Genomic DNA, 12,340 nt, shown 5'->3' with positions numbered 1-12,340 from the left:
TTTCAATTCAATTCAAACCTGTAGGACTTTCTTCTGTGGAACACAAAATACGATATTTTGAAAAATTGACCAGTGTTGCAGTACTCAAGACTGGACTCGGTCTTATGTCTAACTCAAGTCCAAGTCCAAGATCATATACTCTTTTAATGTTCTTTGTCTTGTCATGTCTTGATAACTGTCTAGTCTGCAAAATACATTTCAGAACCAAACATAGACAAGAAATAATGAGACTGGAATTGTTATTAAAAATGTTAGCCCACAAGAAGCTTGCGTTTCAAATTCAAGTCTGTGCGCTAACTTGAAGCGAAAAGGAGTAAAAGAAAAATAAAGGTTATGGAGGAGGAAATGTTTGAGGTCCATAACTCCTCCCCGAACTTCCCGCTGCCCTATATCTTGCTCTCTCAATGGATGTAGGTCATCGCCGATGTCACAGCAGGATTATGAATCGCAGACAGGTCCAGATATTTAGTATGCAGATACTCTGATAATTCACACTTGCTGATTGTCACTCACGTGAATGACCACCGATTTGCCTCAGATTTTAGGCATTTGTCGGCAAGTGAAAATCGGGCCTAAAATTGTGCAGTGTGAACTTTGAATTAGGAACTAATTCTGCGTTCCAGACAGATCCTACCTCCTTCTTGGAAATAACATCTGGAATGCCATTCAAAGTCGGACATTTGACCTCTGAACTCGAGGTACATCGAACAGCCCCAACCTTATTGAGACGCGTCATTTGACGTCACATCCGAGATGTCCTGCTTCTGATGAGCATAAATATAAAAACTCATTTTAACATAAGACATTAAAGGTAGGGTAAGTAGTTTTTCAAAAAACGCTGTTGAACATTGTTGATATTTGAAATCAACCCAAACAAACCCACCCCTCTCTTCATTGCTCCACCTCCAAAACTCACCCTCCAATCCTAACCCACCCTTCAGCAGCGGTCTCAAACCCCAGCCCATTCGCTGATGGCAGGAGAGGTGAACAAAATGCTTCACGAAAAATAAAGCGAAGATGATGAATGAACGACAATGAAGTACAGAAAATGAACGTACAGTACACAAGAGTAAATACAAACAAGAGTTTGTTGTTAGTCGCCGACAGCACATCAGCTCCAAACAATCAATGACACTAAAACCCAGTGTTACTCACATGTGAAGCAGAATCAAAGCAGCCTCCACATCTGTTTTCAGGCCTTCCCGCTTAGCTCTCTCCAGCGTTGGAAAGCTTTTCTAATATTAACATAGGTCCTAAAGCACTTGCCCAGTCATAAACCTTCATTCCAGTGATATTCTTTTGAGCTCTTTTGTATTGTGTCTCATCTCGCTTTCTGCATTTTTTTTTTCAAATCTAACTCTTGCTCATTCTGTCTCCTCGACCGTCATACGCCCCCTAATGCTGATTGGTTAGATGTTTGTTGTTGGTGTCAGCCCGACTAACTTCCAAACAGTGTTTTTTAAAAAGCAACTTACCCCACCTTTAAATTTATGTAACAATACCTTTTATTTTGACTTCTGACAGCTGTTTTTAAACTGATTTTGTTATTTTTATTTTGTTTTTGGCATATTTGAGACAAAAACACAATATGCTGTCATTGTGCCGTGGCGACATCATGTGATCAACATGTGAATGTGACGTCTGATTGACTGGAACTCACTGAGGTCTGAGGTGGAACATTTAATTTGGGATAATCCTATGTCCAACCTCATCTTGAACGCAGCAAAATTCCTCCCTGTTAGTTACCTTGGTTTGATTAGTCCCACCTGTGACTAGTTTAGTCACTCTGTGTGTTTGATGAATAAAATAATGAATAAAATACTCCCTGTGTCAGTTATCATCATGTGCATTTGCTGCTTCTGAAGAATCTCATTTGTATTTTGGTTTTGTGGATTAAAGAACATTTATATCGTCATTCTCAGTCATTTGTGTTTGGATTGCACAGCAGCATGACATCTCAGACTCATTGTGAGAGCAAAAACAGCAGAAATATTTTATTTTGTGTTCTGCAGAAGAAATAAATTAATACAAGTTTGGAACGTCATAAGGGTGAGTAAATGATGACAGAATTTTAATTTTGTGTTTCTATCCATTTACAGGTCCCTGCTCTAAATCATTGAAATTCGTATATTTTAAGTCTCAACATCATTGCACTCTAAAACGGCTGTGAATATTTTAGATGCTATATATACACTGTGCAGCTCCATTCCTTCCCTACACTCTTCATCTCCTTCCCTCTCCACAGGTGGTAGATTGAGGGTTTGAAAGAAGGGAAGGGAAGCTCTTCACTATGATTACAGCTCATGAAGGAGATTGATCATGTCAATCAATCATTCTTGGTTTCTCACTGATATTGATGCTGATGAGCTCCCATCTTTACAATGAATAAAATTACCCCACCAACAGAGTATAAGACCACCTGGTCCAAATATGACTTTTGACCCCTCACACTTCTCCAGACATAAAATCATTCATCATGTTGCAGTACTTTATGCAACAAATCCTGCTTCACACTGTTCTTTTGAAGGAAACATCTGGATAACCCAAAAATGAGGAAACAGTTGCCTCGCTTTGCTTTGCCAAAGCACAATTCAGACAATGAAAGTGAGTAGTAAATCATCAGTTAGAGCACAGGAAATGGGCACACAGAGAGAAATTGATAAATACGGTGTGAAAATAAGTCCTGAGAGTCGAAAGAGCTGTCCTGTGGAGACTTGGGCAAATTCTAATAATGAAGTTTGGCCATATCTGTGGATACGGAATCCAGATAGAGGAAGACAGCAGGCTTTTAGATAAAGCCGTGTGTCTCTATTAGTGTGAAACTGAGCTTAGGCCAGGAGACATCCCGCATTTGATGTGCTGAGACAATGCCTCTCCAGGATGAAATGAAATTTGCAGTTATCATCATTATCATGATGAACGATGAAAGTCTGGCCAGGATGGCAATAGTTATGAATACGTTGTGCCAATGGTTTGTTTTTTACAGACTGGGAAAACATGCTAGCAGGTCTATGGCCCAGAACATCAGGAGATAGAGGCTGGAATGAGAGTCTGTAATTTAACCAGTCAAGATGCTGACTGCAAAAAAAAAAAAAAAAAAATGATAAAAAAAAACACAGTAATACTGTGAAATATTTAATAAAATTATTTCTTTTCTTTTTTTAGATTTTAAAATGTAATTTACTCATTTAGTGGCAAAGTCAATACTCCAGTCTTCAGTTTCACACAACCCTTCAGAAATCATTCTAATATGATGATTTGGTGCACGAGAAACAATTTTTTCAATCAAATTTATTAAAAAAACTCTCAGTTGTGCTGCTTAATATGTTTGTATAAACTGTGATACATCTTTTTTCAGGATTGAAAATCGAAAAGAATAGAAAGTTCAAAAGAACAGCATTTATTTTTAAACAGAAATCTTTTGTAACTTTATAAAAGTATTTACTATCTCTGTTTATCAATTTAAAGTGTCCTTGCTAAATAAGTGTATTCATTTCTTACTGACAGCAAACTTTTGAACAGTATACTGTTTCTATCATGACAATGTTAATGTATTTGGTCTTGGCAGAACAGATCTGCTGCTGATATTGCTGCTGCAGAGCAAGTAGAGGAACTTGCCAATACATACACCGATACACTGCTGTGAGCATGTAAGACATACTGCTTCAGCACATGCAGCATAAAATAACCCATAGCAGATATATACAGGTGGAGCTGGGGGAGGTGGAGGATTTCAGAGGAACTCTAAAAAAGTGCACTGCAAACTGCTATAGTGAACGCTACCCAGCTTTTTAAATGTTGAGCAGCAAGCTCATTGACTGCAGATGTAACATGAGCGACAACCAGCTTGTGCCATGTAGAATATCATCAGGTAAGGACCCATAAGCCTGCACCATCTAGAGTTTCATAACAGAACTTGTTATTTATTTATTTTAAAGTAATTTGCCTTAAATACTTGAGCTGGTGGAGGACTTGTCACAGGCTGCAGAACAACATTCCCAGTTGTCCTCCTGTGCAGCCCTCCCTACACTATACCAGTAATAACTTTATGTATCAGGGCCAGTATTTATCAAGCCTCTGAGAATTACTCACAAGAACACTGCTAAGAATTGACTTAAAGGGTTAGTTCACCCAAAAATTAAAATGATGTCATTAATGATGTGTCGTTCCACACCCATAAGACCTCTATTCAACTTCGGAACACAGTTTAAGATATTTTAGATTTAGTCCGAGAGCTTTCTGTCCCTCCATTGAAAATGTATGTACGGTATACTGTCCGTGTCCAGAAAGGTAATAAAAACATCATCAAAGTAGTCCATGTGACATCAGTGGGTTAGTTAGAAGTTTTTGAAGCATTGAAAATACATTTTGATCCAAAAATAACAAAAACCACGATTTTATTCAGCATTGTCTTCTCTTCCGGAATCCTTTCCATTAAATTGATTCCATTGAATTGATTCCATTGAATCCTTTAATCTGTCGCCGTTGGTAATGCACTTTTACGTCGTTGTTTTTGGCGATTAGGACATCCGCAACATGCACACTTACGCACCATTTTAAAAAATATAGCAATACCAAAATACAAACAATGTAGAATAGCTTGAATACAGCGTGCGTCTCCCTCAGACTTTAAACAAAGCCCGGGCGCACCGGATAACACGTCAGCAGCGTCTTACATCGGCACACTCCGGAGCAGAAGGGGGCGGTAATGCACCAATAAGCTGGATGCCAACCGCCGTAAAACAGCAAAGAAGAAGAAGCAGAGTCCTGAACGCAAATTGACAACAGACCCGGAAGAGAATACAATGCTGAATAAAGTCGTAGTTTTTGTTATTTTTGGACCAAAATGTATTTTCGATGCTTCAAAATGTCGCGGATGTCCTAATTGCCAAAAACAACCACGGCGACATAAAAGTGCATTACCAACGCCGACAGATGAAAGGATTCAATGGAATCAATTCAATGGAATCAATTTAATGGAAAGGATTCCGGAAGAGAAGACAATGCTGAATAAAGTCGTAGTTTTTGTTATTTTTGGACCAAAATGTATTTTCGATGCTTCAACAACTTCTAACTAACCCACTGATGTCACATGGACTATTTTGATGATGATTTTATTACCTTTCTGGACATGGACAGTATACCGTACATACATTTTCAATGCAGGGACAGAAAGCTCTCGGATTAAATCTAAAATATCTTAAACTGTGTTCCGAAGATGAACGGAGGTCTTACGGGTTTGGAACGACATGAGGGTGTGTCATTAATGACATAATTTTCATTTTTGGGTGAACTAACCCTTTAAGAGTAAAAAAATACTTGGCTCAAAGCTGCGTTTAAAAGTTAGTTATTAAGCATCTCAGTCATAATTTAAGTGAAGTGTAGGACTAAATCTTAAGTGTCAGTCTTAGAGATGATTCACAACACTTTGCTGTGCCACAAACAGGATTTTGGATGACGACATAGGCATGGACCAATCACTGAATAGATTTCCTTATTTAAAAGTATTATCAGATAAATTCACACTGAATGGTGAAATTCCTAAGAGGAGTTTTCATTCAACACACATTTGACAATAAAGACTTTTCAAGAGAATACATTATGATATACACATTGGAAATGAAAGATAAACTCATTTTCCGCCATGTTTTAATTGCAAATTTTAAACCGGTGTTTAGCTAAGAGTGATTCTTAGCTTTAAGAAATTTGATAACATGCTTTTATACTTACGTTTAAAAGTAGGAGTAAAGTTCATGAATTCTCAGCACTTAAGACTAAAATGGCACTTTGAGAAACTTGATAAATACGGGCTCAGATTTCGTTTTTATTAATGTATAATTTTTAATGCACCAGAATCACATGCAGAAATCTATTTAGTCCATTCCTATATTCCTCTGTAATGTGAGTCTTGTCTGTGATCATCATGACATAACAGTACACATAAAAAAAGCCTAGAATTTTCTAGAATGATGTCAGTTAGTGTTAAAACAGCTCTACTCACCAGCCTGCTCTGTGCTGACAGTGATATTGGCAAGCTGTCTCATGGATCTGCCCAAGCCTGACACTCCATTCAGAGCCTCGATTTGGAACGTGTAGTTGGCATGCGCCACAAAGTCCTGGACCACCACAGAGGTGCTTGCGAGGCCTGTGGGTTTGGGTACGAAGCGCACATTGCTGTTGCATGGCTCGCAGGCCTGTCCATCAGCCCCGCATCGAAGACATAAGACATTATAGGTTATATCCTTCCGACCACCTGTGTCACTGGGCGGAGTCCACTCCAGGAAGAGGGCAGTCTCATTGATGTTAAAACCCAAATTTCGAGGAGGGGAGGGCGGTCCTGAAAGGAGAGACACCTGACACATTAGCAACCATAATTATCATGCTGAGAGAAATCCATCTGCGAGAGAGAGAGAAAAAAAAAAAGCCTATTTGCGCAAAATATTATGCAGATTAACTTTTTTTTATCTCTTTTTCCCCTCTCTCTAAAATGTGCATATGCTTTAACTAATGAATCCAACTAATGCCTTAAAAATCACATGAAAGCTTTTGCCATCTCTCTTTCACGCCCTCCCTCTGGTTTAGCTGATATACAAATGTCTCTGCTCTAGTACCCCGGTTCTGCTTCCTATAGAACCCCGGCTCAGAGCCAGATACAGGGAAGTCTGCGTTTATCTGCTGTTTCCCAGACTCAGCTAATGATGATAATGAGAATATGTCCTAGACATGATTATCATAGTTAATGATAATTGCACCCACTCGTGAATAACAAGGAAGTAATTATTCCTCCTCTCCTGTTTTTAATGCAGATTGCTGCTGGTGTTGAAAAGATTGAGTTTGGTGAATAATTTGAGTAAGCATGATGGGGGGCAATGAAGGGAGGGAATAAGAAGAGGATGATGAAGCAGAAGACTGAAATAAGAGAAATTCTGATCAATAGAATCAGAAACAATAAGAGGAAGAAAAGAATGATGAGAGAGTTAGAATGATCTGACTTTAGCCTGCTGTGTCTTTTTTGTTTTGCACTGATACTTATTTTTGCCTTTTGAAACTTATTTTATATGTTTATTTATCCTCTGGGTAACTGAAACCAGTGCCATGAAAACTTTCACACCTCTTGTATCACATCACTGGCTTGTTCTCTCACATTTCATATAATACAGCTGGAGTCATCTTGCGTCTCAGTTATAGATGGTATTGAAAATGACTTTGAAGAACTTCAATATTAAAGGGGTCATGACATGAGAAATTTACCTTGAACTTTTGACATATAAGAGGTCTTTGAACCATGGCCGTAACCATGTCTTGAACATTGTTTTTTGTTTTTGTTTTTTGAGGAGGGGGGTGGTATTTTTAAAGGATTAAAAGGGATTTAAGGGAATAAAGAAGAAATAAGAATGGTAAAATAAGTTATAGGTCTAAATAGTCTATATTTGTGAAGGAGTTCATTTAAACTCTTTGCAAAATAATACTTTATTTAAAAATATGCACACATTTAGTCTTGTTTGTATGTTTAATATGTCAGAAATGTAAAAAAAACCAAAAAAAAAAAACCCTCTCGTCTCGTCACATTCAGTTATGAATGACATAATTTAAATGATAGCATATTTTCAATTCAAAATGAATATTTCAAATCTTCCATTTATGTCTTAAATACTAGAAAAAGTGGTGTCGGCCCAATTGTGCTCCTTCTTGCAAAAAAAACGCTATCTATTAAAAATTTCAGTCAGGATTCAGATCTCATCATAGCACAGAAACTGCGCTCGTTAAAATTACAAACGACTTACTTCTAGCTTCTGACCAGGGCTGTGTCTCAATACTAGTGTTACTTGATCTCAGTGCTGCGTTCGACACTATAGATCATAAAAATACTCCTAGATCGACTACAAAATTACACTGGTATTCAGGGCCAGGCATTACAGTGGTTTAGGTCGTACGTCACAATTATGTTTATATAAACGGGGAAAAATCTAAGATCACGATAGTAAACTATGGAGTGCCACAAGGATCAGTGTTAGGCCCTCTGCTATTTTCAATATACATGCTGCCACTCGGCAATATTATAAGAAAACATGGAATTAGTTTCCACTGCTATGCCGATGATACTCAGTTATATATATCATCACGACCAGATGAAATCTCTAAATTATCCAAACTGACAGAGTGTGTTAAAGAAGTAAAACATTGGATGACTAGTCATTTTCTTCTATTAAATTCAGATAAGACTGAAGTATTACTTATTGGGCCAAAAACCTGTATCTCTCAGACTACAATCTGCATTTAGAAGGATGTACTGTTACTCCATCCTCGACAGTTAAAGACCTGGGTGTTATATTAGACAGCAACTTGTCCTTTGAAAATCATATTTCATATGTTATAAAAACAGCCTTCTTCCCCCTCAGAAACATTGCTAAGATACGGAATATGTTATCTATTTCTGATGCAGAAAAGTTAGTTCATGCTTTCATGACGTCTCAACTAGATTACTGTAATGCATTATTAGCTGGTTGTCCTGCTTCCTCAATAAATAAGAATGCAGCTGCTAGAGTTCTTACCAGGTCAAGAAAATATGATCATATATCATCAATCTTATCATCTCTACACTGGTTACCCATTAAGTTCCGTATCAATTATAAAGTATTGCTAATGACCTATAAGGCTCTAATTGGTTTAGCTCCTGTGTACTTAACTGATCTTCTATCACCCTACAATCCTTCACGCTCTTTAAGATCACAAAACTCTGGATTTCTGGTTGTACCTAGGATATCTAAGTCCGCTTAAGGAGGGAGAGCGTTTTCACATTTGGCTCCAAAACTCTGGAATAGCCTTCCTGATAATGTTCATGGCTCAGACTCGCTCACCCAGTTTCAATCTAGATTAAAGATGCATCTCTTTAGCCAAGCATTCACATAATGCATCTCATACCAGATCAATTGCACATGACTATCTTTGCTTAATGTTATGAACAGCAGCTACGCTAATTATTCTCCATTTGCTTTTCTGTTTTACCTCGGGACGGGTGTCCCGAGGTGACTAGAGAGGACATCAGCTTCAGTTTGGATCCAGCCTCTTAAGAAGACCTCAGATGACCAACACCTATGAAGAGACGGCACCAACTCCTATGAGGACTTCAGAAGACGCAATCATCTGGATCAACATGCACATTGCCCAATTTCTATATCCTAATTATTGTTAATGTAATTCATTTTTCCAGGAGCTCATTGCTTTTACCTTCAGTTAAACTGCTAACAGTGATTGTAAATTAATTGCCTAAATTATTACATTATTTGCTAACTGCATTCTTTAAATTGTAATGTTGACATGCATTCTCTGTAAAGCTGCTTTGAAATGATATGTATCGTGAAAAGCGCTATACAAATAAATGTGAATTGAATTGAATTGATATATTCCATAAAAAAATTGAGTAGTTTGCATCACTTTGTTACTGTGGGTTGTTAAAACATATTCATCGTAAAACAGCTGTCAAATATTAAACGTTTAGCTACCTATATCTTACCATGCATGCATGTAAAAACTAAAAGAGTTGCGTTGGAATTCACACTCGTCCTCAGTGAATAGTAAGCCCCGCCTTCTATGATCTGATTGGTCATCATTTTGACATTTGACGAGCGCTGTTAGACCACTGAGGCAGACCAACCTAAAAATGTTACTTTTTTTTAAAGCTGTTTGTCATCCTAATAACATACAGAGCGGTGCGTAATGGAGAGCAGCATTAAGAAATATCAATATATATTTATTTAATCAAGCTCCAAAAACAGCTCGTTTTGATATTTTAAGATTTGTGATGTTGCACTGGCAAATACATTTGCATGATGACTGCTTACAGAGCAAGACATCGGCAAATAGTTATAGATCATCTCACCATAGGCCCTGCCCACTTATTTCAGTTGCTTAACTGATGACATTTGCGTACACTGGAGGTGAGTGCCAGGTCACGACAAAAGCAAATACTAATGACTGAGGTTGTCTACATTGAATTCAGTATACAGGTACGAGAATGTTTGCTTTGATGCATCCAGTTTGGACAGTTTACATCTCTGTACAGACTTTAGAAGGATCCCAGCATCGGAAACAAGAGAATGGCTTATTTTAATGGTGTTCTGGATCACGTCAGAGGATTGTATGTTTGTTCAGAGCATTTGACTGCATATTGTTTTGTAAATGGGCACAGTGTAATGGAGATATTGCAAAGAAACTTTTGTTGAAAGATGAAGCGGCCAACTGTATTGAATCTGACAGCAGCTGCATCACAAACTGTAAGTAAATGATTTCATAATGCTTTGTCTATAAAACACAGTTTTATATGGTTATTATCTTCAAAACACTTTCTCATTTGCAATAGCGAGTGGACATTGATACTGTTTTCTATGCAATAATGTTAGCCAATCATAACAGTGGCAGTTTACTGACAGGCCTTATATATATATATATATATATATATATATATATATATATATATATATATATATATATGTATTTTTAATTAAATAAATGTAGCCTTGGTGAGCAGACGAAACTTCTTTTAAAAACATTAAAAATCTTAGTGGTTCCAAACTTTTGGACTGTACTGAATATATATATATATATATATATATATATATATATATATATATATATATATATATATATATATATATATATTCAGTACAGTCCAAAAGTTTGGAACCACTAAGATTTTTAATGTTTTTAAAAGAAGTTTCGTCTGCTCACCAAGGCTACATTTATTTAATTAAAAATACAGTAAAAAACAGTAATATTGTGAAATATTATTACAATTTAAAATAACTGTGTACTATTTAAATATATTTGACAAAGTAATTTATTCCTGTGATGCAAAGCTGAATTTTCAGCATCGTTACTCCAGTCTTCAGTGTCACATGATCCTTCAGAAATCATTCTAATATGCTGATCTGCTGCTCAATAAACATTTATGATTATTTTCAATGTTGAAAACAGTTGTGTACTTTTTTTTCAGGATTCCTTGATGAATAGAAAGTTCAAAAGAACAGCATTTATCTGAAATATAAAGCTTCTGTAGCATTATACACTACCGTTCAAAAGTTTGGGGTCAGTAAGAATTTTTATTTTTATTTTTTTGAAAAGAAATTAAAGAAATGAATACTTTTATTCAGCAAGGATGCATTAAATCAATCAAAAGTGGCAGGAAAGACATTTATAATGTTACAAAAGATTAGATTTCAGATAAACACTGTTCTTCTGAACTTTCTATTCATCAAATAATCCTGAAAAAAAATATTGTACATAAATATTTTGTACAATTGTAGACATTAAATGTTTCTTGAGCAGCAGATCAGCATATTAGAATGATTTCTGAAGGATCATGTGACACTGAAGACTGGAGTAATGATGCTGAAAATTCAGCTTTGCCATCACAGGAATAAATTACTTTGTGAAATATATTCAAATAGAAAACAGTTATTTTAAATTGTAATAATATTTCACAATATTACTGTTTTTTACTGTATTTTTAATTAAAGAAATGTAGCCTTGGTGAGCAGACAAAACTTCTTTTAAAAACATTAAAAATCTTAGTGGTTCCAAACTTTTGGACTGTACTGTATATATATATATGTATATATATTATATTCACACACAAAAATCAGACCATGCACTGATTATTCAGTATGACTCTTGCTTGTGTAAAAATGCTTAAATATTATTTGTTATTTAAAAAATTCAAATGTGCAATTTTTTCATTGCATTTAAAGCACATTAAAATTGACACTGGGAAAAAAGGGATGATAATGAAAACAAAATAGTAGGCTGACTAACGTGTGCAGGCCATGGTGGGAGGGTCCTTGCTGGATCTGTAGTAGCTCTTCTCGCAGTGACACTGTGCCGAAGCCTCTGTGTGGCTAGAACTGTGAGGGGGACACTTTGAACATTTGATGTTTCCTGCAAAGGCTTTGTAGAACCCAGGTCTGCAGGCTGTGGGGAAATCATAAGAGAAAAGTTAAGGCTGTGCGCTCCAGGGTTTAGTGATGATACAAACAGACATATTTCTAATTAGGGCTGTCAATCAATTAAAAATTTAATTGAACCTTAAAATTGAATTTTAAGGTATTAACATATGTCAATATTTGCTAGAATAAAATCCCCACAAATTTGAAGAAGGCTTTAGAAATTCAATATATTGTATTATTTATGTGTAGTAGTATATATGAGCACACTACCATTTAAATGTTTGGGGTCATATATATATATATATATATATATATATATATATATATATATATATATATATATATATATATATATATATATATATATATATATATATATATATATATATATATTTTTT

General features: G+C 36.0%; 1 protein-coding gene across 2 annotated transcripts in view; it reads right to left on the bottom strand.

The window, feature by feature from the left end:
- epha6 (eph receptor A6) overlaps nt 1-12,340 on the bottom strand; it is a 157,426-nt gene that overhangs the window by 35,466 nt on the left and 109,620 nt on the right. For both annotated transcript variants that reach the window (XM_048196970.1, XM_048196971.1), the window contains exons 4-5: nt 11,812-11,967; nt 6,002-6,337 (exon numbers count right to left, since the gene is read on the bottom strand). In XM_048196970.1, coding sequence (XP_048052927.1) covers nt 6,002-6,337; nt 11,812-11,967 — 492 coding nt within the window. The remainder of the gene's footprint in view (nt 1-6,001; nt 6,338-11,811; nt 11,968-12,340) is intronic.

This window comes from Megalobrama amblycephala, linkage group LG7 (assembly GCF_018812025.1).
Source record: "Megalobrama amblycephala isolate DHTTF-2021 linkage group LG7, ASM1881202v1, whole genome shotgun sequence".
In the NCBI taxonomy this organism is placed as follows: Eukaryota; Metazoa; Chordata; class Actinopteri; order Cypriniformes; family Xenocyprididae; genus Megalobrama; species Megalobrama amblycephala.
The sequence above is the reverse complement of the archived record's forward strand: the minus strand, read 5'-3'. Positions and strand labels throughout refer to the sequence as shown.